Below are 26,062 nucleotides of genomic sequence, written 5' to 3'. Positions count from 1 at the left end.
AAGCCATGTTGGATTTGCAAACTGCGCTAATAGTCAGCCAACATCGCAGTAAAACGTATTCAAAAACACATTTCACTTGTCAAACAAATGAAACTATCCCTGATGAGGTGAGGGGGGATGACGATGGTATGGGGTATGTCCAGAAAAAGAAAAAAAAACGGGTGTTTTTCTTCTCCGTTGTTCTGCAATAAAAATAACGACCAAAAAGTGAATATTGTTGCAAAGTTTGGTGCCGTTTCATCAAGAGGGGGCAAAATTATAGGATGGGTCCCAATATTTTTGGACAGCTTATAACTTTGGCGCCATTTGACGAATCTGCACAAAAGTTTGCAAAAAGGTTATAGACTGAAAATGTAATGTTTGTATAAAGTCTGAAGGGATTTTGTGAAGAGGGAGCAAAGCTGTGGGGGGATCCCAACATTTTCAAAATTGGGATAGACTTGAATGGGAAACAACATTTTGCTCGTGGGTACAGCCTGAAGTGCTGGATCAATTTGCAGGAAATTTGTGTGAGGAGCATTGGCAAGGACCCTAAGCATGTCTTTGCAAATGTGCCCTGTGTTTTTTTGTTGAAACTTGTAAAAATGTAGATACAAAAAATAGTGATACAATTTTGGTGCAAGTGGCCATGGCCACTTGCCAGATTTGCACTGGCCATAGCCACCAGGGCCGTGCTATGGGGTTGAAGTGGGCATGACCACCAGGGACTTGTAATGTGTTTAAAGTGGGCAGACAGCCTAGCCCCTGGCAAGGACAGATGTGAAAAAAGTGACATAACATTAGTTCCTGAGGCAAAGCCTTTGGCTGTGGCCAGTGGTCACATTTTTTGGGGCCATCAATCTGGCCACCAGGGATCAGCAATTGGGTTAAAGTGGGCATGGCCACCAGGGACTGGCTATGTGGTAACATTTTTGAAATAGGGAGAGGCTTGAATGGGAAAAACATTATTCCTGCTCATGGTTACAGCCTGAAGTACTGGACCAGTTTGCATCAAACCTGAGCGAGGAGCATCAGCAAGGACCTGAAAGCATCATTTTGCAAATCTGTCCTGTGTTTTATTTTTTTCCAAAGTGTCAAAATGTAGGAACACAAATAGTGATATAACATTGGTGCCTGGGCAGTGGGCCTGGCCCCCAGCAAGGGCAAATGTCTACTCTGATTTGATTATTGGGGCCTGCAGCATGGCCGAAGCCCATGCCCCATTGATTGTGAACACTGGTCATGGCTGCATGCCATGAACACTGGGCAGTGGTCACATTATGGGGGGATAGTGGACACTGGACCAGTATGAAGGGTAGGTGCAGTGGATGGTGAGAGTGGTTTGGTAGTGCCAGGGTCATGGTCGAGCCTCATGCCCTAGGCAATTAAACCATGACTTGCATCATCAGCATGCGCTGCTGAAAATGCCACACATCAGTATGCGCTGCTAGACATATGTTTGTTAAACGAGGTTTATAATCCTTTCGTATATGTTAAAAGAGGAATTATTAATAACATATACAGTGCTGTAACATCATGAAACATTTTCAGTCATAAAAAGCATTGAAAGTCAGTGACAAAACTTTGTTAAAGGGACATTATGGTTAAATTGCACTAATAAAAATCTATGAAATTAATTGAAAAGGGACGTTATGTTTGCAAGATAAAATCGGAAAGCAAAGAAATTTGCCAGTTATGGTAAGTTATGCAACCATAACTCGTGCCACCACCATGCACTGCTAAGATTAACACCCAGGACATCAAAGATGACATCACAAATGGCATAATTGATGACATAACTGATGATATCACATAGGACCCGACTCCTCTCTAACAATCCTGATGGAAAGGCCCTGCAAGGGGCTCTGTTTAGAGTGTCTCTAGCAACATATTAAGGGTGATCGGAAGGCCACTCATGAACTACTCTGTGTATCAGAAAATGTACTTAGTTATTTAATGTATTTTATTTTAACATTTACAAAGTGCCTTAGGCCCACAGGCAAATGGGCGCTGTAAACAAACAAACAAAGAACAATGAAAAAACAGTAAAGCCTAAAATGCAAGAAAAGCAACATGGGCTCCTAAAGCCCTAATAAATCCAATGAAAAAAGTAAAATTAACAAATGTAAACAACACACAAATTACAGGGCACAAAGGACTGCAGCAGGAGTAAACACACTAAATATAAAAACAATGAATCAAGTCAAAACTAAAAATGGAAAATATATAGATGCAGAACAAGTAAAACAGATTTAAAACTGCAACTTGAGTAAAGTAAAAAGTTTTGAGCATTTTCTTAAAATGATCCGGCAAGACCTCTGAGCATAAATAGACAGGCAGGCATTATTGAAACAAACAGAAACTTTCTACTGACGTTTTGTTGTTAATACAGGAATCTAATAATACAAACACCTAGACAATGGCTGGTAGATTCATACATCCAAGCCTGTCAGAATCTTGACTAATGTTAAACTTGAAATCAACAACTAGCAATACAATAATTACTACACACGTGTGTTAGTATAAAAGGTATATGCAGAGCATCAATGCAAACAAATCTAAGGCACATACAGGGAAACTCTAGTCGGGAGGAAACAAATACTGTAGCCAGAAAATGCCACTAAGATTAGAGTTCATCATCATGTAACTAAATTGTATTATCTGCCTGGGGCCTGTTTATTGTTCCATGTATGTGTACCATGAAAGTATCTTAAGAACATAGCACAAGGTTAAGGTCTACATGTACAGCACCTTTAGAGAATGTGTATCTTGTTTTCAATGCCGCACGACCGGATCAAGTCCTCTGCTTAAAATTCTTGCTATCACTGAAGAAAAGCAACTTCCCAGGATATGTGATGTCATCGATTAATTATTTGTTTCTAACCCGCCATAGCCCGCAGGAATTAGGGCGCAGATCTATTTGGGGATGTTTCAGACAGACAAGATAACAAATATAGGGGGCACTGGATAAACACACTGTTCGAATAGTAGTGTTTTCAGCCCTTTCCTGAAATGCAGTAGCCTTTTTTCCTAGCATAATGACACAGGCAGAGTGTTCCAAGCAGGGGCTGCCTGCGCTGGGAAGGATCAACCATTTCCTCTTGTCCTTTTCACTCTGGGGACCACTAGGCTTTGAGTGGTGCTGGAGCGAAGGGTTCTGCTTGCTTCGCATTGTACCAAGTTCTCTTTTAAGTAGAGAGGTGTTTCTCCATAGAGGCACTTGTGGATCAATGTGAACATCTTGAAGCGAGCTCTCACTGCAACGGGCAGCCAATAGAGTTCCTTCCTTGTGCTTGTTATATGTTCCCTTCTGGGGATGTTGCTGACAATCCCAATTGCCTCATTTTGGATTACTTGGAGTTGATGCATACACTCTTTGCTTGCGCCGCAGAGCAATGCGTTGCAATAGTCTAGGCATGGCATGATAATTACCTTGACGAGAGTCTCACAGTTTTCCGTGTTACTGATGGTTTAATCTGTCTTAATACTTCCAAATGGTAGTGGGATTTTTTTACTGCACCATCTACATGTGTTACCTCCAACAGAGGGGTCCATGAAGACACCTAGGGCCTTTACTTTATCCGACACTTGAATTCGGCAGCCTTCCATCTCAAAGTATATGTAGTCAATCCCCAGTTTAGCCCTTGCTTGCATTGATCAATGGATCATGAGTTCTGTTTTTGCGCTGTTCAAGCACATCCAGCTTGACGTCATACAGCTCTTGAAAGATCTGTAAATGGTGGATAGTTTTTCTGAGTCTTTTGTGTGGTTGCCGCTCAGCTCCATCAACAGCGTAGTTGGTTAACTGTATCACTATGAGTTCCAACTGGTTACATTGAACAGTGCTGGGGATAAACATGTACCCTGTGGAACCCCATAGTGTGTATCTGCTGATTCAGAGGTGGTGTTACCGCAACAGACTCTAGATCTCCTTTTGCTCAGAAACAAGCCATTCCAATCAACAGCATCCTCAGACCAATTACCAGTGACTGCCAAGGTTTTCAGTAGACGTTCATTGTCCAGTAAATCAAAGGCCGCCGATAGGTCTAACAAGATCAACAGTCCTGTCTTACTTCTATCAAGAGTGCCCAACATCTGTATTTTTAGGTCTAGAAGGGTGCTTTCCATACCGTGGTTACTTCAGAAGTCTGATTGTTTTTGGTGGAAGGTACCCGAGACTTATAGGTATTTTTATAACTGCAAAGCTGCAATATTGTCTACAGTCTTTAGCAGGAAGGGCATATTGGTCATAGGACTCAAGTTAGAGGCCTCCTTGAGGTTTAAACCTGTTTTAACAGTGGGCTCACCACCACATCCTTGCTATTGTTAGGGACAGATTTGTGACAGAAGGAAGCATTAACAAATCTTTTGAGGAATGGAGTAAATGGTTTTATGTTACCCAGCATGATTTTAGATGGTAGGACATCACCTGGGCAAGGGGGTTGGGGCATATTTGTGAGGGTTCTTTCCATTTCACTCAGGGCATTGCTTTTAAAGTGGAACTTGGGTTGTTCCCTTTCCTTCCTCTCATTTCTCGTCAGTTGTTCAGAGTTCACCACTGTATTTAGACTATTTGTGATCTTATTTTGAGCTGAAATAACCTTGTAGGTGAAGGCTTGTTGGATTCTAATGCAGTCCTCTTTGTCTGTTATGACCAGTTGTGACTGCATTAGGTTTCTCTAGGCTCTTGAATATTTTGAAGAGTTTTTTTTTAAATTCTTTTCTGCCTTTTCAATTTGCTTGTTTTAAAAACTCTTTTTTGTTCCGTAAATGTTAGGTTTGTCTGACTTTTCCAACAGCTTGCAGGCTGTCTTGTTTTCATTGGTCTTTTTTATTCCCAGATCCGTTCAACTTGTCTTTAGATTTTTGAAGATTGGTCAGAGCTGTAGTAAACCAATTCTGATGGCCTGGTTTATCTCCTATTAGTTTGGACTTAATGGGGGCAACTCGGTCCAACAAAGTGTTTATGTGTGATCCATACCCTCTGTCAGTCTACTCAGAGTATCCAGGTCTGTGGTCCATGATCATTCTGAGGGAATTGTCCTGCTCCTCTGTTTTAATTTTGTTCCGGTTTCTACTAGACACTGTTTTGGGAGTATTATGTGTGTGACGTGCTTTCTATGGCAATTTCATAAGACATTCAACGAAGGAATGATCTGACCAAATGCATGGTTTAGTGTCAGCCCAATCTATTGTGATGTTCCATGAGGCCACCCAGTCAAGAATGTTGCCCTTCCTGGCATTGCACGATAATATAAATAGAAAACCAAATGCTTTAAATTATCGGATTTCGGCTGTACCAAAATTACATACAACCGAAAATGCAGAACATTTTAACCATTCAGTTTTCATTATAGTGAACAAGGCAAGCTGAGGTTGCGGGGCTTGCCACCTGCACCCTTGTTTGCTATAATGGAATCGAGGGTGGTAGGGGTGGTACCGGCATCCAAAATAAAGTGTTGGAAAAATGAAAAAAAGAAAAGGACCCTGCAGCGCCAGTTCCCATCCACAAAAGTGAAGGGAACTGGCACTGCAGAGACTCAGCGGCACACAGAGAAGTGTGCTGCAGAAAGATAAGTAAGGCGGTGGGGGTAATGGGTACACTAAAGCAATTTAGCTGTGGGGTTATTATTTTGAATACGAACATTTCGAATTTGACATTTTCGTCTTTGAAATGTTCATATTCGAAATAATAACTTTCATCTGCCCTTCACATGTGTAGGTTTGTTGTTTTGTATTTTAAAACCCATATTGGTGAGGTGTTGTCCTAGACTTAGAGCTTCCTTGTCTGTTGTATTCCACTGCCACCGATTAAAATCCCCAACACTATAGTGGAACAGTTAGGTCTATTTAAGGGAGCCAAATGGTGTACCACCTCTTCATTGAAGGTGGGCATGTCTTCCCGGAGGGCGATAGATTAGTAAGAGGTTTACGCAGTTATTGTCATTAAGGGTGAGTTTTGTATGGATGATTTCACATTCATCGCACTCAATATTAGATTCAAAGAGGCCAAGCTCTTTTATTTTTTTGCCAGTATGGCTACACCCTGCCCCCCGTTACCCTGTTGGCGGCTTTTGCAGAATAAGTCATAGTCAGGAGATGTTGATGGGACTATTTTGGGTCTGTGTGAGAGTCTTTTAAGCAAGTCTCAGTTAAACACATGACATCGATCTTGCTGTCTACGATATAATCGTGTATATCGATGGTGTGTTTGGGTAAGGAGCATGTATTCAGCAGGGATATTTTTTATAGAGTGGGGATTTGTACATGCGTTTCCCCTCCCAGTTCCAGTAAAGTTCTTAATTACGTGGGTATTATTCCTGTTTAAGAGGTGAGGTGCGAACTTGGTCATGGACCGGAGGTTTTCCGGGGGTTTAAAGCATACCTTCTCAGGATTTATATCTGTCTCTATGTTTTGTGGGTTTTTAGTTGCTAGAGGGCTGATCCACAATTGTTCCTCCTCCTTCAGTTCTCCACCTTGGACTATGTTGTTAGCAGGGAGAGAGGGCTTTATGTTTGAGTCCTGGGTATCAGGGTATGTGTCGGGTGTGTTTAGGCCAGTGGTGTCATTATTGGGTGGTAATACAGGGGGGGGCAGGGCCTGCACATTTTTGTCCATACTGGAGTTCCTCCCTGTCTCTAGAGCACTAGCTGGAGTTGTCGTATTGCCTGGGTAAAACTCATTAATGTAGTAGCGTACTAACGCTTCACATTGTAGTTTCTGTGCTACCAGAAGCAAGACTAGCTCATGATGAAGCCCCATGATGTACAATAATGAATAAACATTTCACTTATAACAGGGGGATTTACGCTATTCTGGCGCACAGAGTTCCTCATGCTGGCTTGTCCACACGTCCAACACAGACCACCAAAAACCAGCACAAATGTGCAAGCGCTAACGTGCTGACAAAGAGAAATACCCTGCGCTTGCAGGGAAATCTAGTTCTTTAGAACGACAAGCCAATTGCAACGTGGCTATCAGTATTAGTGAAACTCCTAGAGTCATAGCAATCATGTACTTAGAACGTTAATTTGGTTTCAGTGAAAATTTCAAATTTAGATGGATTGTGAAAAATTAAGCACAATGAGTGCTAGTTAAATTCAAACAAGTAGTGCTCTGTTCAGTTTAAGTTTTGTATTTGGCACTATCACAAAGTAAGCACAGAGAGTGCTGGTGTCAATCAGCAAAGTTACTTGTCTTCAACAATCTCAACACAATAATATAGCCAATGTCACATTTTGAAAAAGCATACAAGCTCACACAACATGCAGGCATACCAATATGGACAGTCCATTGGTGATTTCATCTTTCATGTCCTGGGTGTTAGTCACAGCAGTGCATGGCGGTGGCACGAGTTATGGTTGCTTAGCTTAGCATAATTGGCAAATTTCTTTGGTTTTTCCATTTTACCTTGCAACCATAAAATCCCATTAACAATGTTTTTTTTTCAATACTTAAAATATACAAGTACTACAGATTTAGTGGACATCTTGAATAAGCATGTAACAAGGTTGCAATATTCAAGGATATTTAATTGAACTATACTAAGCTCTGTAAAAAGAACTGATACTGTGAAGATCAAATCACTCACTGAGAACCTTCTCAGTCTCCTAAAAAGAGGTTAGACCGCCTAAAATCGGTAGACAGCACACAAAACTCCACAAAAAAGAAGGAAAACAGAGACTGAAATAATGTGTACTGACAATAACTAATCTAAAAATGAAGCACAAATGTACCAACTTCAACATATTTCATTTTTTCAAAATGATCACAAAGCAAAAAATAACACTTAGGCACAGGATCACAAAGGTCTAGAATAGGTGAGATGGTCGGAGGAGGTTTGAGAGGGCAGTTGGAGGGATTTAGGTAAGTGCACGAAAAGAAAGTAACCAACAAATAACATTTGAAAGCAAAATACATATCAGAATTGCCTTTTCAGAAACGAAACAAGAGAAAATACTTGTCATTGTTACTTTTGCATTGAACATTTCTTTATTTTTACTGTTGCATTCAATGTAAGATTAGTTATTTTTATTGCTTCAGTTTTAACTCTTCATTACACAGGCTTAGTTATTTTATACCAAGTTCTTTTTGCGTGAAACCTCTAAATTATCAACATAGAATGTTTTTTTTCTTTATGGCTCATAAATGATTGGACACAAGTACAATGTTAAATCAAAAAGCTGAGTACCCGACTCAACCAAAGTGGGGTTCCTCAAGGTTTCGTGGATTTCAACATTCCTTATTCATATAGCAAAATCAGGCAACTGTATACTTTGATAATGGGAAATCGCATTAAAGTCCTTACATTATTCCTCTTTTCAAGGCTTCAAATATTTTCTTCACCTGGTGTGGCTGTGGATCCAGGCTGGTAGATCCTTTCTGCAGAGACGGATACAACTTTACCGATTTCACAGACATCTTTGATCTCACTGAGCTTTTGCTGAGGGAATTCCTGCAAAGGAAAAGTCAAAAGATAAATTTGGCTACTGAGACTGACATATTTTACTAATTGTGAACTAGTCTCCTGCAAGTAGTAAACTCCATTCAGGTGTTCAGGATATCCTTCATGGTGGGAAAATGACACATAAACAGTTTCTGTGGAGAGAATTGCCAATTTCTTGTCAATCTGAAACCCTGATTGCATGTTAGAATTCTCTGTGTCAATGACCACAGACCTATAATTTACACAGTACAAGTTGCGCTTCTTGTGGTAAGGTAGGAGAAAATGGAAGAGTCTCTAGAAATGCAAACCAGAATTGTTGTTGGTCCACGGAGCCAGAAAAATTGTGCTCTACAGTACTGATTTAACAACCATTTCATAAGTAAGGATTTCCACATGCAAGGCAGAAGTTGAGGTTCATTGTGTCCCGTGAGACCTAACAATGTAAGCGCCATGAACAGTGCAACTTAGTACAGTCAAGGTACAGCTGAAGGTACAAGGCTTCTCATCCTGTTTCGAGACAGCAAGGAGTTTTAATATTTCGAATATGTATAAATATCTTAAGATCACCTTAAAGATCATCATTCTTTAAATGGCGGAGTGCAGGCCTTACATCGTACTCACACTATCCAAACCTGGACACTCTATACCACTTCCCATGTCCAAGAAGGAATTTCAAATTTTTCTAAAATTAGATAGTGCCAGACTAGTCTCTACATTTGGAGAATATTATGTCCCACCCAATCAACTCCCTCAATGTCCTGTTGTCCCACCCAATGACGTTTCCCACAGTGCCCCTCTGAGGAAAGACATTGCGGGAGAGAACGAAGTGCAAGATAACATTCTCCAAAATTAGACACTACTTTGTACTCAGCTGTCCTTTTGATGATTTTATTCTAAATAATGGAACAGCAGGACCTTGTCCCACATGACCCAAAACGTCACCCGAAATTCTGCAGGGCCCACATGCTAGATGCAGAATCTGTGTTTGGACTTTTAGCGTGTGACAGACTTTTGTAGAGTATCCCCTCAATGCTCAAACCAGAAAAAATACAACCCAATAGGCAAAAAGGGCCAGCACACATCTTGCAAGGAGAACAAGGTTTATTCTCACAAAAATACAAGTACGTGCCAGCAAAGAACTCTGCTGCCACAGAGCTCTCTGACATAAACAGCATAATCAATGGGTTTTAAAAATACACAGCGTCACAAGTGACATACATCACATAGGTTACAAATCCAGGTAGCTGGTTGGTGTGACCCAATACACATATAGCCTGCTCCATACGGGATGCCAGGTGATTGATCCAAGCATCTTCTGTCCATCTCCTTCCACATGGCGATCCTCTTCTTTCGTCATCAAATACAAAGACTCTAATTGGCAATTTGGTTACACAATTCCTTATTTCATAGCTCTGCGGTGCACCTGGTACCAAGAACATAAGCTAGGTGGCTAGTTTCGGGGTTGTGATAACTTCTCAGATCTACATGAACCCACACTTCAATCCCAGACATGCTGGCACCTCCCCAACTTTCCCACCTGTAGCTTAAATGTGTTACCTTTTCCCCTGGCACCTCATAGCACAAATTACATGAACCGATGGTGGGGGCAGCCTGTCCCTGCTCTCTGATCGATTGGCCACTTTACAGTTTTATGGCCAGGGGTCTTGGACTGGTCAGTGCACTCAAATGTTTGTGTCTTGGCCTTGGGGTCCCGGGTCACTGTAACTTAGAGATCTGACTGGTGAAGGCCTAAAGCCCTCACCCCCGTTCTTGTGGGATAACTCTTCAAAGGTCCATTCCGGCCCTCTCTTGGCCTTGCATGGCACATTCCTTCTGGTTTACAAGCACTAATATAAGGTAGAATAAAAAACTGTGTCTTCAGGTAATTATCGTTCTGTAGGTCTGCCAGGGCTGTGAGCAGAAAACACACGCACACCCTTATAACCCTCACAACGGGATCTGAGCATACTGGCAAAGCTATGGCACTAGGCCACAATTTCAAGATGGCGTCTAACTTCTAAAATGGAGTTTCATTACACACGTGATACTACTACCAGAATGCACTACATTTCCACTACAATCCAGCATCTATGGGTGATCCCCCTTTCCCTGTCATTCTCCTAGCTCACCTACAACAACTCCTACAATCGCCTCATCCTAAATCACTTCCGCCAATGCTCCCCAAAATTTTCCACTAGAAATAGAAAAGGGGTTACCATTTCTTTTTATAGACAAAACAAGCAATATTTTTAACATTGGTGGGTCTTGTACCAAAAACAGTACTCCTTCTGTTTCTTCAGGGTGGCATGAATTAAAAAATTGGTTTCTCTCTCGTCTGCAGGTGAGCTTCACGCTACAAATAGAGCTGTTACATTTCTGGAACGAGGTCTCCCATGCCAGAAATATTTATTTCTATTTCTTGTGCTTTCAGGCCTTGTGGAAGAAATACAATACACTATTTCTGGCAAAAGAGTTCCTAGAAATAGGACATATACAGTAGACAAATGCTGCAGACTGGGTGAATAAAGAGATGTTCCCCTATATACAGAGTAAGCATTTTCATAGGGTGGGGAAGGACATGTCGGGGTGAGGGTACCAACACATGAGCGGTGTGCATGAAGAGGCATGGGTAGGCCTTGCCAACATTAAACAGTGTTTTGCTGGAGGAAAATATAGTAACAGAGGTTGTAGAGTATTTTATTCCCACAATTGTGATCACAGTATTTTATGAGTATTTAAATGTACAAATTCATGGATTTCAATATTCAATTGCATCTTCCATATAGGACTCCCTCCTTTGAAAGCAAGAGTGGTCCTACTGTTGGGATGCAAGTCCAGCACCCCAGACGTGAGAGAAAGTACCGGTTAAGGAAGTTCCTATAGTAAGGAGAGTGAGCCATTTATAAGGTCAGCGGTCCTGTCTTTGTGCGTGGCTACTCTGCTACATATTAGCTGTGTCAGTTGACCATGCATTTTTTTGAACAATTCAATGAAGAAAATGACGGCAGTGACGTACAGTAGGCCCCATACGTAGAGGGCAGACCAGGCGGTATAATGGGATCGTTTTGCGGCAAAGTAATAGCTGATTAGACCTAATGTAGATTTCGCAGGTAGAGAGAAGTGCAAAAGGCACACCCGGTAGGTGAAAGGCTTTAATGCAGTGTGACAGGCAAGTAGGGGTAGATTGCTTAACGAATGTATAGGAAACCTATAGAGATGTGTGTTAACAGCAAGCAGAGGTTCTTGCTAATATGGAATAGGTAATGTTGGAGATTGAAGATGACTAGGACACAGAAAGTACTCAGAGTTTTCTGCAGTGAATTAGGCTTCATTCTGGTTTGTTTCAGATGGTGCACAGACAGGGCCAGCATCCTTGAAGGTGGTTTGAAATGCTGTGCAGTGATTGTTTGAGGGTGCAGGTTGGAGTAGGATGCCGGGCGTCATTTCAAATCCATAGCCAGCACATCAGAAGTTGAAGGACACAGTTTGACGGGAACGTGGTAATGTTGAAGTGCAACCAGGGGATTATTCATAGGGTGTTACTCTACTGCTCCCACTGACGGAATGCCCAGTCACTTGGTACTGCAGAAACTAAGGGAAACAGAGCTTATACATTCAGGAAAATATTTCCATCTAGTGGTGTCCTAGTAGTGTTTTTTATAAGGTCACTTATTCCCATGGTAAGAAGAGCTCTTGAAATGCAACATGTTTCCACACAGAAGTTATGAAATAAGTTGTCAGTTGTACAGCTATACGGGTGAGAACCACCAGGGAGTGCCAAGCGTTCTGGTCGCATGGGAATAGGATGAGGTATTTGATTTTGTTGTCACACTGTCCACACCTCACAAGGGAGTAGGTTAAATCTGAGGGTTAAAGTACACCACAGACACTCAAAGGTGGGTTGACCAATGAGAGAGGGGTCTGAAAGCAACAAAGTGAACCTATGGCCAATGGGGGTGAAAAACTCCTGTTGACCCGGACATTAGGTCACTGCTAGAGGGGTGGTACTGGTCTGATCACGAGGGAAGGTTTGTGCCAATAGGGCTAACAAATGTATGGTTTTCTGTAGGGGATTATTAGCACCAACCAATCAATAAGATTGCAGTGTTTTTTCATATGTCTTGAAACAATAGGGGTCATTACAAGCTGGGCGGTAAGGGAAACTGGGCACCGGTTAGAAGACCAGTGCCGGTAATCCCTTACCGCCCAATTCCGAGGTCCCTTAGCGGGAACCGTAAAGGACGTGTGGTCTGACCACAAGTCCATTACAGGTCCCGCTAAGAGGCCAGGGCGCTAATAACGGGCCTGCTATTTGCGAGCCCGTTATTAGCGCCCTCCCCATTCCCATTGAGCCCTATGGGTGCTCAAATTGGAATGGGGAATGGTTGGTTCAATGGGGACTTACCGGTCCCTCCAGGGTCGTAATGCACCAGTAAGTCCCCATTGAACCAGACCGGTGCCGGACCCGGTATTGGAGGCAGCCATGGCGCAAATAGCGCCATGGCTACCTCCGATCTCGGAATGAGGCCCAATGTCAAGTCTTTCCTCATGACTCTCTCCTACATATGCCGTCATTCAATTTATGATGCTTTGAATAAAGTTTGTCTTTTTTCCCGGCCGAAATTGTATCTGGGAAAATGTTTTTTCCTGCAATTTGAGCACTCATTTCTGCTCCTTGGATTGATTTGGCTTGTTTTGGGTTTTGGGCCTACCTTACTTCTACAGTGAAAAATACGATTTAAATACTATAACAGTCCTGATGCACCAGCAAAGCGGGGCAGCTTACTCTCCATACAGTTCTAAATCAACATGTTCCATCGTTTCAAGTTTGTCCATTTCTTCTAACCAATCCTTACTCTTTACACAATTCCTGGGGTAGAAGACTCCCGGATCCCACTAACAGTTTGTGGTGAGAGTTATGGAGTCCCTATTTAACAAAAACAAATTTGAGGTTCATTCATTTTTAGTTTGGGGATCCTGCAGTGCAAACATTCATGGGTCACATTTTGCGAGTTTGAAACAGGACTATTAGAAAACAAGTGTTTAGAGAGGGTTTTGATAATAAAATAACTTAACAAAAGTGTCCTGTTTCTGTGTCATGTGTACATCCAGTCCACAAAAACCCAGTCAGTTTTACAGTATTTGACTTGTGGTAAGTAATTATGAATTTAAAATTTCGAGAATAAATATTTAAACTAATGACTTAAGTTGGAGACAGTTAGGCACCGGAGACTGATGCACCCACATGGTAATATCCTTGCCCAAAGTAGCAGCTATTTAGGGCGTGAACATTTGAGCGAATTAAAATCCATGCCTCTTCTACTTTTGAAACATGACCAATTCATTACCACATATTGTCTAGCACTCATGTGACACTGTGGGTGGGCAGTTCCCCACCACTGCTGCCGCCACCCACAGCTGCTCCCCACAGTGTCAGCATATTTGGGGTTACACTTCAGCTTGCACCGGTTGATGGACGCACTGACTAACACCGATTCATAATTAAAGTGAGTCTGTTATGTTATGTTACTGGAATTTGTAATGTAAAGGTATCTTGGCGCTGGAGCAGGGGCGGCAGCCGGAGCAGACTAAGTCTATCTAGAATAGATAGGTTTTGACCGCCTTTCTAAAGGCAAGGTAGTTCGAACTGTTCTTTATCAGCTGCGGAAGATTGTTCCATAGAGCCGCTGCGGTCACGGAAAAGGTCTGAGACAATATGTGCCGGGGCTCAAAAATAAGTGCTAGGCCTGAGCCCTGGCAAACACCCCCACAAATTAAGCACTGAAGATGACCCAAAATGACAGTCTGACGGGTACAAATATGTCGGAAAGCCCAGACAGCACTTGGCTCTTGTGTCTGTTTGGTACTGTACTTAAACTGCCAAAGGCACAAAAGTCTGTATTTAGACAGAAATGGGCGTCTAAAAACTGCATCTTGAAACGCTGCCCAATCACGCTTTATACGGCTATTAAATATGCCTTCCAATAACACAATAAAGTGTTAACATTACAGCACAGGCTGCAGGAAAGAAGTGCTTCTGGGATATAACTTAGAGGTTGTGCTCCCTGGCGGCCATGACACCTCTCTGGTTCAACTAATAGGGCTCATGCACCAATGCTGGTTCTAACGGCAAACAGATTGCAGGGCTGGGGTGCCACTGTACACGCGTTTATAGTTTGGACCTTATAGATCCTGGGCTTCATTAGTTTTGTGCTCTTTTATAGTTTGGATCTGAAAGGGCCGTGTGTCACTTCCAACTCTTTAAACACTCAACATCTGTAGGGACCCAGAGCCGGCGCCTGCTATTTAATAATTCAGTTCTAAGGAAGCCTTGTCTTCACTACTTATTCTCTAATAAATTCCAGTCATGCGTTGTGAGACGAGCAAGGCCATGTCCCACCTGCCTTGTCTAGAAGCCATTGAATGACAGTCTTTGTTTTGCTTTCATTTTCGTGCCCTTTTAGCATGTCCTGCCCAGTCCCTTTCCCTCTTAACCTGCCTTCAGGCCTTCTTAGTTTGTGCTATCAGGTGGCGCTAAATGGCATATTAGGATAGATACACAGCTTGTAGGCCTTGTTTGGTTATGTACCCACCCATTGACTGCTCATGGCCATCTTATTCCCGATGGACTTCCCACCTACCTCCTGCCCCTCCCCGTTCCAACACATCCTCCAAGGAACTCTTTGACCTAGGTTTATCAAGACTTACAATCAAACTTTGAGCTCGAAATGCATACCGGTCTTTTTCTTAAAGCAGTCTTTTGTAAATTTGAGCTGTAAACGTGCTAATTGTGCAATAAAAATGTCTTAACCAGGTCTGCCTTAAGCCACTCAATTTATAAGCACTATGTGCATCCTTCACTGAAGTCCTGTTAAATACAAGCATTGGCAAAGCCACCCATTTTGGTATATGTATAAGTATTAGGCATTTGCCAGGCACTGTTATTATATGCCCACTCGCACATTTTTTGCAGCTGCTACCATCAATGGTCAGGTATTACCAATACGGCAATACCTTTACCATGCCTACACAAAAGCCAACACAGTTGGCATTGCCAATGCTTGTTTCTCTTTTGCTGTTGTTCGGTCAGTGCCTGTAGAGCAAGGTCATATGAACACTGCCCCATCCACCAAACACTGCTTGTTTTTGTGCTTGCCTCCCTTTCCTGCTCTTTTCTGTCCTATCCTGCCCTATCCTTTTCCCTATTAACTCGTAGCTTCCAGGGTGGTTCTCACACTTGGGTCTGAAGTCTATGGTTGCTTACGGATACAACAATAGGCGAGACCATGTTCTCTGCCACACATATTCAGGAAAGATCAGAGGAGACCTCACAGCCAGGCAGAAGACCACTGGGTCCAGCACCCTCCAGGCATGCACATTGCGTGGCCACTTCCCACTCACACACAAAGGGATAACCACATATCAACTGATTAACAGACCTGCTCAGACTTGTTTGGTGATATCACAGACGTCATCAGAATATCAGACAACAACATCTTTCCCTGAGACCACAATTTACTGACCACAAACCCAATAAAGAAAACGAAAGAAGCCCTCTTCGACATTCTCAAAACACTGAATATGAAACAGCTGTACACAGAACTCATAGAAAACAAGGGCAATTTACTGAAACGATTATTTACTACTAACGGAAAAGCCTGTGTACATGTGTTGATGTGCGTAAAGGAAGACATTTTCAGAGTGTAAAATATATTATGTGGTGTATTTTAATGTAACTTATGTTAATAGAAAAAAAAGGTTGTAAAGGATCTTGCTCCTTTTACGTGGAGGAGTAGCAGCCTCAAACAAAATCTCACAGAATCCATTGAAAGTTCAACATAGTACATACAGCTAATTGTTGTATCTGCTCCTTTTGGGCCTCATTAGGAGTTTGGAGCCGTTTTTAGCCGGCCCGGTAATTCCCATTCTTGGGACCCGGACCCGGTACATCCCTATTCCCATTTGAGCCCCCATAGGGCTCAATGGGAATGGGGAGGATGCTTACAATGGGCCCGTTAATGACGGGCCCGTTCTTAGCATCCTGGACTGCTAGCGGGTCCCGCTCTGCATGTCTGGTCTGGCCAGGCGTCCAGAGCAGGACCCACTGCAGACCTCGTAATGTGGCTGCCCGGAATGAACGGTGCCGGTCCCTTACCTGCACCCTTCATTCCGTGGCCGCCACACTCCTAATGAGGCCCATTTTCTTGGATTCCACTTATGAGTTTTGGACTCAAATATATAATGTTGAGGGATATCAGAGTGATACAATTCAGGTGATGCATGATTCGAAGTAGACATGAGATAATAAAGTAAATTGAAGTCAAATAAAGTTTAAAATGTACATGAAGAATATTATTGATATAATAATGCATACCAAGAAATATTACAATGAATAATTACATAATACATAAGTACATTGAAAAAAAGTAATTTATTTTGCTAGAGAAATAGTGCTTGATCAAATGAATTTCTGTTTATATATGTTTTATAAAATGTATATATTTTCTTAGTGTATGCAACTTGAAGTATGCTGTTAAAGTGGTCTGTCTTGGGCCTTTTCTGTAGCTAATTGTATCTTATCAGTGTTGAAATACACATTTTGCTCACCTGGGAGATGAACTTGATGTCTTATTGTTGTATGCATAAGGCAACAGCTTCCTCTAGCGGTGACAAGAGGTGGAGCAGGCAGGACGGCTTTGGACAAACATACATCTGGCCTTTTATTATATAGTATGATATCCTTAACGATCAGGTGCTTCCCACATCTACCACAGAACTGGACGGATCACACCGCCACACCCAGTGGATTGCAACACACACTTCCTTCCCATCATGGTTGTTCCAAACCACTCAAGACTCACACAAATTCTCAATGAGTGCATTGGAAGAACACCTCACCTTGCTTGGAGCCATCCGTGAACCCCATGTTACTGTCAGTACCGTCATTGATGAACTCATGAACCCCTCAAGGCCGCTGTCAATACACATGCTCCACTGAAGACAAGAACAACGAAAAACTCAACACTTTGTGGTGCACGAACACTCATCCGCAGCGAATACTCAGTTCACAAACAAGAAAAGCTCTGAAGAAAACCCCAAGGTCCAGAAGGCATGATCACCCAGGAAGCTCATCACTCGGCAAGCAGAGATTATGGAGGTCATTACGACCCAGGCGGTAAGTACACCAACTTTACCACCATGGTGTAAACTACGTTTACACCATGGTGGATGGCGGATTTACCGCCCCATTCCAAGGTGAGTGGGGCGGTAAATCCCCATTTCCCATTTACCCTTCCCCATTCCCATTTTTGCCCCATAGGGCATAATGGGAGTGGGGAAGGCGCTAATTACGGCACCGTAAATTACGGTGCCGTAATTAGCACCAAGGCGGTTTAGCGCCATGGATTTTAACGCCTGCTAAAAGCAGCCGTTAAAATTGGAATCAGGCGTTAAGGGTTAACGACGGCGTTAACCCTTAACGCCTGGGTCGTAATGACCTCCTATATGTCTGGATTACACTGGCAGCAGTGGTAGAAGTGTACAATAAAAAGTAGTGGAACTGTGACCCGGGCGGGGTGCAGCGAGCAACACATGTTTCAAGGGTTGCAGCTATGCTGCTTGACAGCCAATTGAGTTTAAACAGATTTCAGTTTAGCTGAAACTGCTATTGTGTGGTAAAGTGGAGAAATGTGGTTTGTAATGATGAAAATGGTTGTAAAAAGTAGTGGAACTGTTAACAATAAAAATAAAAGTAGTAGACCTCTGCTCCCGACCGTTCCCGCTCACTTCGACCACTGATTGGCAGTCCTTACTACCGGCATTATACCGCCAGCCCCATGTGGTGATGCAAAAGGCAAAACACTGGTGGGTCTCTCTGCTGCCACTGCTGTAATAGTCCACCTGTTGCGTTAGGGATGGTCCCTTTGTGTATCCCTTTACCCCATACACCTCCCTCTCCAACCTTCCCCCTGCACAGCCAGATTCTGTTTCCACTACCAGGCATGCGCAGAACAAACATCAGTCCTTGGCCCTGCTCTTTTCACACAACGTGTTCACTTCGCAAGCATTCTCTTTGCATTTCTCCTAGTGCAGCATTCTGCATGCTGGCCTCCCCCCCTTGGCACGCAGGTTCCAAACGCACGCAGGACATTCATCATAACAGTTGAAAACAAACAGCAACCATATTTGAATACTCCAAGAAGAGTAAAGCTCACTTCTTTGCCATTCAAGATTGCATCATCCCCATGTTAGAATCTTCAAGGCCTCACGCCACAGAAAAATGCTACACAATCAATAAGTAATTCATGAATAAAAAGCCAAAATCAGTCAATTGGTCGATTTGTTTTTAACCTAACCCACTTGAGCTCAGTTTATTTTTGTAACCACGTAATGAATGGGTTTCAGCATGGTCTAATTATAGCTTTAAGTAAGTGTTTCATCACTCTCCATGCTCTACTAGGAGAAGCTATTTATTCATGACATTTTATTTTCAGGTGTATGTGACTGCTTATCAACTGTCCATTTATCTTTGTATCTATATTTGTACTTTCATGAATTATGTTTTATGAGTACATTTGTTGTGAAATATTTGTATAACCTATGACACAATAATAGTAGATTTAAAAAAAATGAAACGACACATCCACAGCACATAATTTGGCACAGACAACCCCCGCAGCCCACCATGGGACATGCCAAATGTAATGACCTGCAGGACTATTACACTTGAAGAAATGGCCAGGATACCTGAGGCCTTAAGGCCATCATTTACAAAGGAACCTTCCTCCATTGCACAGCAGTGTCACGAGAAGGAAGGAACACCACACTGAAACACCAATGAGCGTGATCTAATCAGGTCTATTCGGAGATTCCCAGGAAAGGGCAGGTAGCAGGACACGGCATATCAAACACAAACAGAATGGGCCTAGTCGGCACTGTATATTGCTATACACACATGTGGTGCACAGAAAGAGCTTAATATCAATATCAATAAGAATCTTTTATCTGCTAGATGGCCTCCTCCTCAAGATCCAGTGACTCAGGAAGGGGCTGAAAAGTCTCCAATCTTAATAGGACTTATCTTCCGGGCTGGACGTTCCTCGGAGCCTGAGTGCCCTCTTCCCAAGTCCAGGTTAAGGATAGGCAAAGGGTTGGAAGGAATGCCAATTAATACAAAAAGAGGGTGAGAGGCAAATAGCAGTCAGAATGAGGGATAAAGGAAGTTCATTGTAAGGGCCTGATCTAAAGGACCTAATGTTCTGGTTCCAGTCCCAATCATAACTCTTAATCTCCTGGTGGTCTTGAAGTTATTCACAGGCACAGGGGTCTCAGGAGGGTAGCTTAATGGCAACGTGTTTGCCTTGAAAGCAAGACGACACGAAGCAACACAGGTTCTATCCCCGGGTCAGCGCTTAGAAGCCTCTGGGTTCTATAAGTGCGTTATAAATACACAACTAAGACAAAAAAAACAATTACGCAACTGAAAAAAAACACAATTCCTGTAACAGCGCCTCAATGCCCGCGGGCTGTGTGAGCGCTTTAAAAATGCAAATAGATAAAATGTGTAAGTGCCTCAGTGCGCCTCTTTGGCTTTGCCTCGCTCTGCTTCTTTGTTGATGTCTTTGTATTGGGATTTACCTTGTTGGTTGCCCTCTGGGTGAGACAGTGGCATTTGGAGTGGTAACAGGGCCAGGAATGATGTGGAGCCCCTTTTGCTCGAGTATTCTTCTATGTGCTTTACTGGCCCAAGACCTGTAACTCCTCCCCTTGCGCTAAATGTTCTTCTTGGTATTATCCAAGAATGGATGGCCAAGCATGGCCTATGCCTCAATGACGACAAGACCGAACTTCTTCTCCTAGGTTCCCAACCCAGACTTAATAAACTCGACAAACTCTATCAAGCATTCACTATAGACGGCAATAACATCATCGTCTCTAACAGCGTCAAAACCCTAGGAATCTACCTCGACTCCTCCCTCACACTGACAAGACAGATCAATTCCATATCATCAGCCACTGCTTACACCTGTAATCTCATCAATGCCAGCAGACCTTACCTCTCACCATCCAACTGCATCACCTTAGCCAGAGCGCTAGTCCTTTCCAAAGTTGACTACTGCAATGCGTTATACTTGGGAACCAGTCAGAAAAACATCAACAAACTACAAGTCATACAAAACAACGCCTTGCGAGCAGCCCTGAACATACCCAAACATGAACACATTTCGGACGCCAGACGCACCTGCCATTGGCTATCCATACCACAAAGAATTGAATATAAAACCATCTCACTCACACACAAATGCCTAGCTAACCAAGCACCCAGATACCTATCCGACAATCTCAATCACCACACCCCAGCGCGCCCTACCAGATCAGCTCAAACACATTGCTTAAATATCCCAAGATTTAAGCTCCAAAAAGCAGGTGGCTCCAGCTTCCCCGTGCTTGCCTCCAAACTTTGGAATTCACTTCCACTCGAGCTGAGATCAGAACCTTCCTTTCACAGATTTAGACACAACACCAAAATTTGGCTTCTATCCAAAGAAACGTAAACTGCCTAGCCCTACCTTACTAGCATGCACCAAGACTGTAAATTTGTAAATATGTAATCGGTTTGTACATTTCTGTTGTATTATTCTTGTTGTATTCATCGCAAGCGCCTGGATGCCCTAGGGCCAGGCGGCGCTATACAAATAATAAACTAAACTAAACTAAACTAAACAAATTCTTCCCACTACCTGCATGCTTCTTGGTAGGATTTTCTTCCCTGATACTTGCCTTCCAAAGTGTAGCAGGATTCTTGAGTAGGTCTGATGTCCATGCAGCTGCCACCAGGATTTGGAATATAACCCCATGCTTGATTCACTCTGAATGCTCTTCCCAAGTCCAGACTCCTGACAGCCTTTGGGATAAGGTTTGCAGGCTTTGCAGGCTTCCTAGTCTGCCGGTCCTATCAACTTAGAATGTTCTATGTTGTGGCTTAACTGGCACAACCATGTCCTTCTCAGTCACTCTTTAGCTAGTTGGCCACCTTGGCTAGGTCAACACAGGTTCTGACTCCTTGCTGATATTTCTCCTGTGTTTACTGTAGAAAAAACAACTCTTCCTCTCGAACGCCGTTGCAAGCCGTCAGTGGCAGGAGACTGTGCCTCTTTTTCTACCGGTTGATTGCCCCCATTTGTGGCTTTGCGCTTCAGAGGTGTTTCCCTGATGGTTTCATATCGACCCTTTCGTGGATGGCCTTTCCTTGAAAGAGCCCTGTGGTCATGTTCAAATCAGGATGACTACCAACTCATCCGATCTTTCTTTCTCTCTCTCTCTCTTTCTCTCTCTCTCTCTCTCTCTCTTTCTCTCTCTCTCTCTCTCTCTCTCTCTCTCTCTCTCTCTCTCTCTCTCTCTCTCACTTGAGCCTGCTGCCGGCCTCAAAAACCCAATGAGTGTTGCACCTGCCCTCTGAAAAAAAGCAACACTGTCCACCCACATGTATCCTTTCCTTGTGGCCTGAAAAGCAGCACATGACCACAATCATGAACAATTAACCACTCCAGAAATATATACATTCTCATAGAAATATGTTGGGCAAAATATGTACAATTGTGACATTATTCCGCCATCTTGACTGGGAGATTACAAATACCATAATCCAATTGAGCAAAACACAAAAAACTGGCCTTTGGGGTTTTAAAATGTACTTCCAATACTCATAACAAAATGTGATGTGTGAAAAGGTTACCTGTTTCAGTGTTTGACAAAGGCAGAGGTCATATATGATCAAAATATTACATTATACCAAAAATAAACACTTTTTGGTCTGGTGAATATGAACATCTGTAAATAAAGTCGTTCGTTTAAAAACTGTTTTGTGCGATATAATCGAATCGGCCCGGAGGAGGGCATAGCCTTGCAAAGCTAACTGGTGCTTTCTGTGTGCTTTCGGAATGGAAAGGTCCATTTGCATTTCTTTACACAGAACCATTACGAACATCTTGCCCAAAACAATAGTCCCTTAAATGAGCCATGAATTATGAAACACTCATACTTTAAAAGCTCTGCTAGAAGAAATAAAGTGATAAGCTATCATTATGGGGCCTGCACCCTCTGATGGGCCGCTAGGAGGGCGTATTTGTCTCTAGACAGCTATTGTGCCACAGCAGGTGACACAGTGGCCTCCCTCGACAAAAAGAAAATTGAGCCTCACACATGAAAGACGCAGAGCCCGTCCATACCTCGGGACACAGACTCCCTCTTTAAGCCGTGGCTGTGCTTTAATGAGGGAGTCCCTGGCTCAAGGCGAAGCTGGGGGCATGGTGATGTAATCTGCTCTGCGTGCTAGAGCGCACAGAGCAGATTAGATCACCGAGCACCTAGAATTGCCGAGGGACAAAGACACCCCACTCTGTGTGTTAATGAGAGAGTCATTGTCAGAGAAGTTGGGGCCTCAGCAAAGCCTTTGCATGGCTTGAGGCAGGCCAGGTCTGAGATCCAGGGAGACATCTGATGCCGGATCTCGGACCCAGCAAGATCCAGCCCATTGACCAGCGCTGTACCTAATCGATGTGTTGTCACGTTTTGGCAATTCCAAAATGGTGCTCGCAATTGATACACAAAGTCCTTTGCCTCTGTTTACTAATTCTGAACAGCATTGAGATGCTGGAGTATCGCTTATCCCAATGAACCATGTGATGTACATGGTATGATGAACAGGTCTAAGCTGCTGCACCTGTTTGCAAACATTCCAGTGTTAAGGTTGAAAAATTCCCAGAACTTTGGGCCTCATTACAAGTTTGTCAGTGTGGGAAAAAAGTGGAGGTAATTCCATTACCTCAATTTTTGCCACAAAGCCAAACTACAAGTTTGGCAGAATTACCACCAGCGGAATTACCAAGTGGTAATTCCACCAATTTTTAGTAGACGATCTAGCTCCATCTTCATGCTGGAGGTAGATCCTCCACCTTACTTCCAAACATCGGCAAAATTACCACTCAGTAATTCCGTTGGTGGTAATTCCGGGGATTTACATTGCTTACAACAACTTGTAATCCTGTGGTAAACTCAAGGGACCAAGTGATGGTAACAGTGATTTCGTTTGGTGGTATTCTAGAAGATTTACCACCAGAATACTGCCAAACTCGTAATGTGGCCCATTGCACTGGTAACATACCAGGGGAATTGGGTTGAGAATCTGACTGTCTATTTCCATGCCCTAATTGCTTCAAAACTAATTTGGGAGCACACAGATGAGCTTAGACAATGGGTCTGTATCTGTTAAAGGGCAAAGACAAGGCAAGAGCTGACCCTTGGGTCAACAGAGCTAACAATTTGGCTTCTTTGAATAACTGCCACTCAGCAAACAGGTTGGACTTAACCATAGTGTGGCATGGGGGTTCGAATAGAGGCGAGCTGTGTTGATTACAGACATAAGGAAGGTGACATAATGTGAAAAAATGATTGGTCATGGTTACCGGCCGCAGCTCAATCCTCAAGTTCATTAGGAAGTAATCTAAGGCAGCTTCAGCTGGAAATGTTGTACATTTCCTTCATTGAACTGCAGAGGAGGTTTCCATATTCGGAGCAATACCGAAGCCTTTCCCAGATTGAGTGACTTTGGAAGGATCCTTCTCCAAGAGGCTTGACTAACAAGTGCATTAACCTGTGAGGGATTTGTGTGTTTTGAACATTTTGTAAGTAAGGGGAAAGAGGTAGACCCGCGATGTGGGACCAGTGGCTCATCATCCTGACAGACAAGTCATTGGGAACGTGTTCTCGGATTGCTGGGGATTTGTATAGTGGTTGTGCGAGGGTTTCAAATTTGCTGGAAGGGTTTTATGTGTCTCTGGAAGTGGTCATAAGGTCTAAAGTTCTGTTGAAGAATTCTCAGGGCTTCTCGAGATTCTTAAACACACAGGTTAGGACAATTCATTCTAAGCCTACATGGTGTTGGGGTAGCTTTAGCTCAGCAATTGATTACATGTATACTACTTCTTCCTCGCAGGATTACTTTTCCCACATGAAAATACATCATCTGCCATTTAGTTACCATACTTGCTTAGTTACAGCAATACATGTCCCTTCCCGGTTCCATGTCTTAAAAAGAAATAATTAAATAACGAAAGAATTTTTCGCAAATTAAAAATAACCAAAACAAATAATACATTTCTTTTTTGGTGGGTCCCTCCCAAACATCTGTTTTCCCTTGCAAAAAACTCCCTCCAAACCCCTCCCCACCCACACATATATATTATTTTAAAATTTGCTATTTATTGTTATTTTTTAATTCACTATAATTTCATTTGTTATTTATTTTTCGTTATATTCACTGTATACCCCCTTCCCATACACATGAGAGAGTAATCATCTGACTTGTGTTATGTGTGTACGTAAAGGAAACAGGATTGTTTGGCACCCAAGGATTGTTGAAAAATGTGCACAATTCACTTTTAGGATATTTGTTTAATCCACCCAAAGGAAAGAACAAGTTACTTATCAACTGTAGCCTTCTTTCGACTGGATGTTCCTCCCACGTATTCCTCATCTATGATAATTTGTATCTCCAGCTTCACTGCTTCGGAAGCTGGAGATATGCATTATCATAGATGGGGAATACGTGGGAGGACACACTCCATTTGAAAAGTCCTTGTGCTTTGCTCCTGGTGTTTTTAATTAAGTTATAAAAGAGACTATTGCTGAACTGCCTAGTAAGGCAGTACTGTATAAGGACTTCATCAGTTTAAACACATAAGACAACTTAGACACTAAACAAAAGAGAGTGATAAGAGAGTGATGAAGAAGACTATAAGATGGCTTGGAATAAAATACAAGGAAAATTGGGTGAAGTTCCAGAATGGGAAGCATAGAGAGAAAGAGAAATACAAAAATGTGTTGCCGGCATACAAGCATCATATGAACATTTTATATAGCCAGACCATGTTAAGAACATTGAGTGTCGGATCAAGTATATCCTTTTGGGAGCTGGCTAATTGTTCACAACTAAAACAAAGGGGATTCAACATCCACCCCATATCAGAAAACATTTGAATAAAACACTTAGTGGTATTGCATGCTAATATGAGAATTTTTAGAAATTCGGAAGTGGTTTGCTCTCCCCAGGATATAAAGGGATAATCCTGAGATGTAAGAATTCCAAGGCAGCAGGACTGCATGAGATGGCAAACATTATATTAAAACACAATGCAGAGCATTGGTCAACTGTATTAACACACCTATTTGCAAATATCACACGTCATTCCACCATCATGGTTCTTGGCCTATAATTTACCAATTTTCAAAAAGGGTGGTACAGGCAATCCTTGTAATTATAGATCCATTTCTCTCATGGACGTATCGAGTAAGATCTTTGCCACATTTCTCTTAAGAGTACCACATAGAATTTCTAGATTCCAGATTGGCTTCAGAAAATAATCTGTGAACTCCACTGAATGGTCTAAGGTTGGCCATCTTACTTGGGATTTCAAGAAGCATTCACAAACAACCAATTTATATAGCCAACATGGACCTGTCTTCTGCTTTTCACAGAATCAACAGAGCACACTTGTGGAATAAGCTTTATAATTGGAATATCCCAGATGGACTACTGAAATGGCTGATGAAGTTGCAGGAACATAGTGCCATGCAGA

The 26,062-nt window shown here is 42.6% G+C and overlaps 1 protein-coding gene across 1 annotated transcript in view; it reads right to left on the bottom strand.

Moving 5' to 3' along the window:
• RIPOR3 (RIPOR family member 3) overlaps nucleotides 1–26,062 on the bottom strand; it is an 898,683-nt gene that overhangs the window by 386,456 nt on the left and 486,165 nt on the right. The window contains exon 5 of the mRNA XM_069651171.1: nucleotides 8,289–8,435. Within this exon, the coding sequence (XP_069507272.1) occupies nucleotides 8,289–8,435 (147 nt within the window). The remainder of the gene's footprint in view (nucleotides 1–8,288; nucleotides 8,436–26,062) is intronic.

The sequence above is a fragment of the Ambystoma mexicanum genome, chromosome 3p (genome assembly GCF_040938575.1).
Source record: "Ambystoma mexicanum isolate Mex_15411 chromosome 3p, UKY_AmexF1_1, whole genome shotgun sequence".
Taxonomy (NCBI): domain Eukaryota; kingdom Metazoa; phylum Chordata; class Amphibia; order Caudata; family Ambystomatidae; genus Ambystoma; species Ambystoma mexicanum.
The sequence above is the reverse complement of the archived record's forward strand: the minus strand, read 5'-3'. Positions and strand labels throughout refer to the sequence as shown.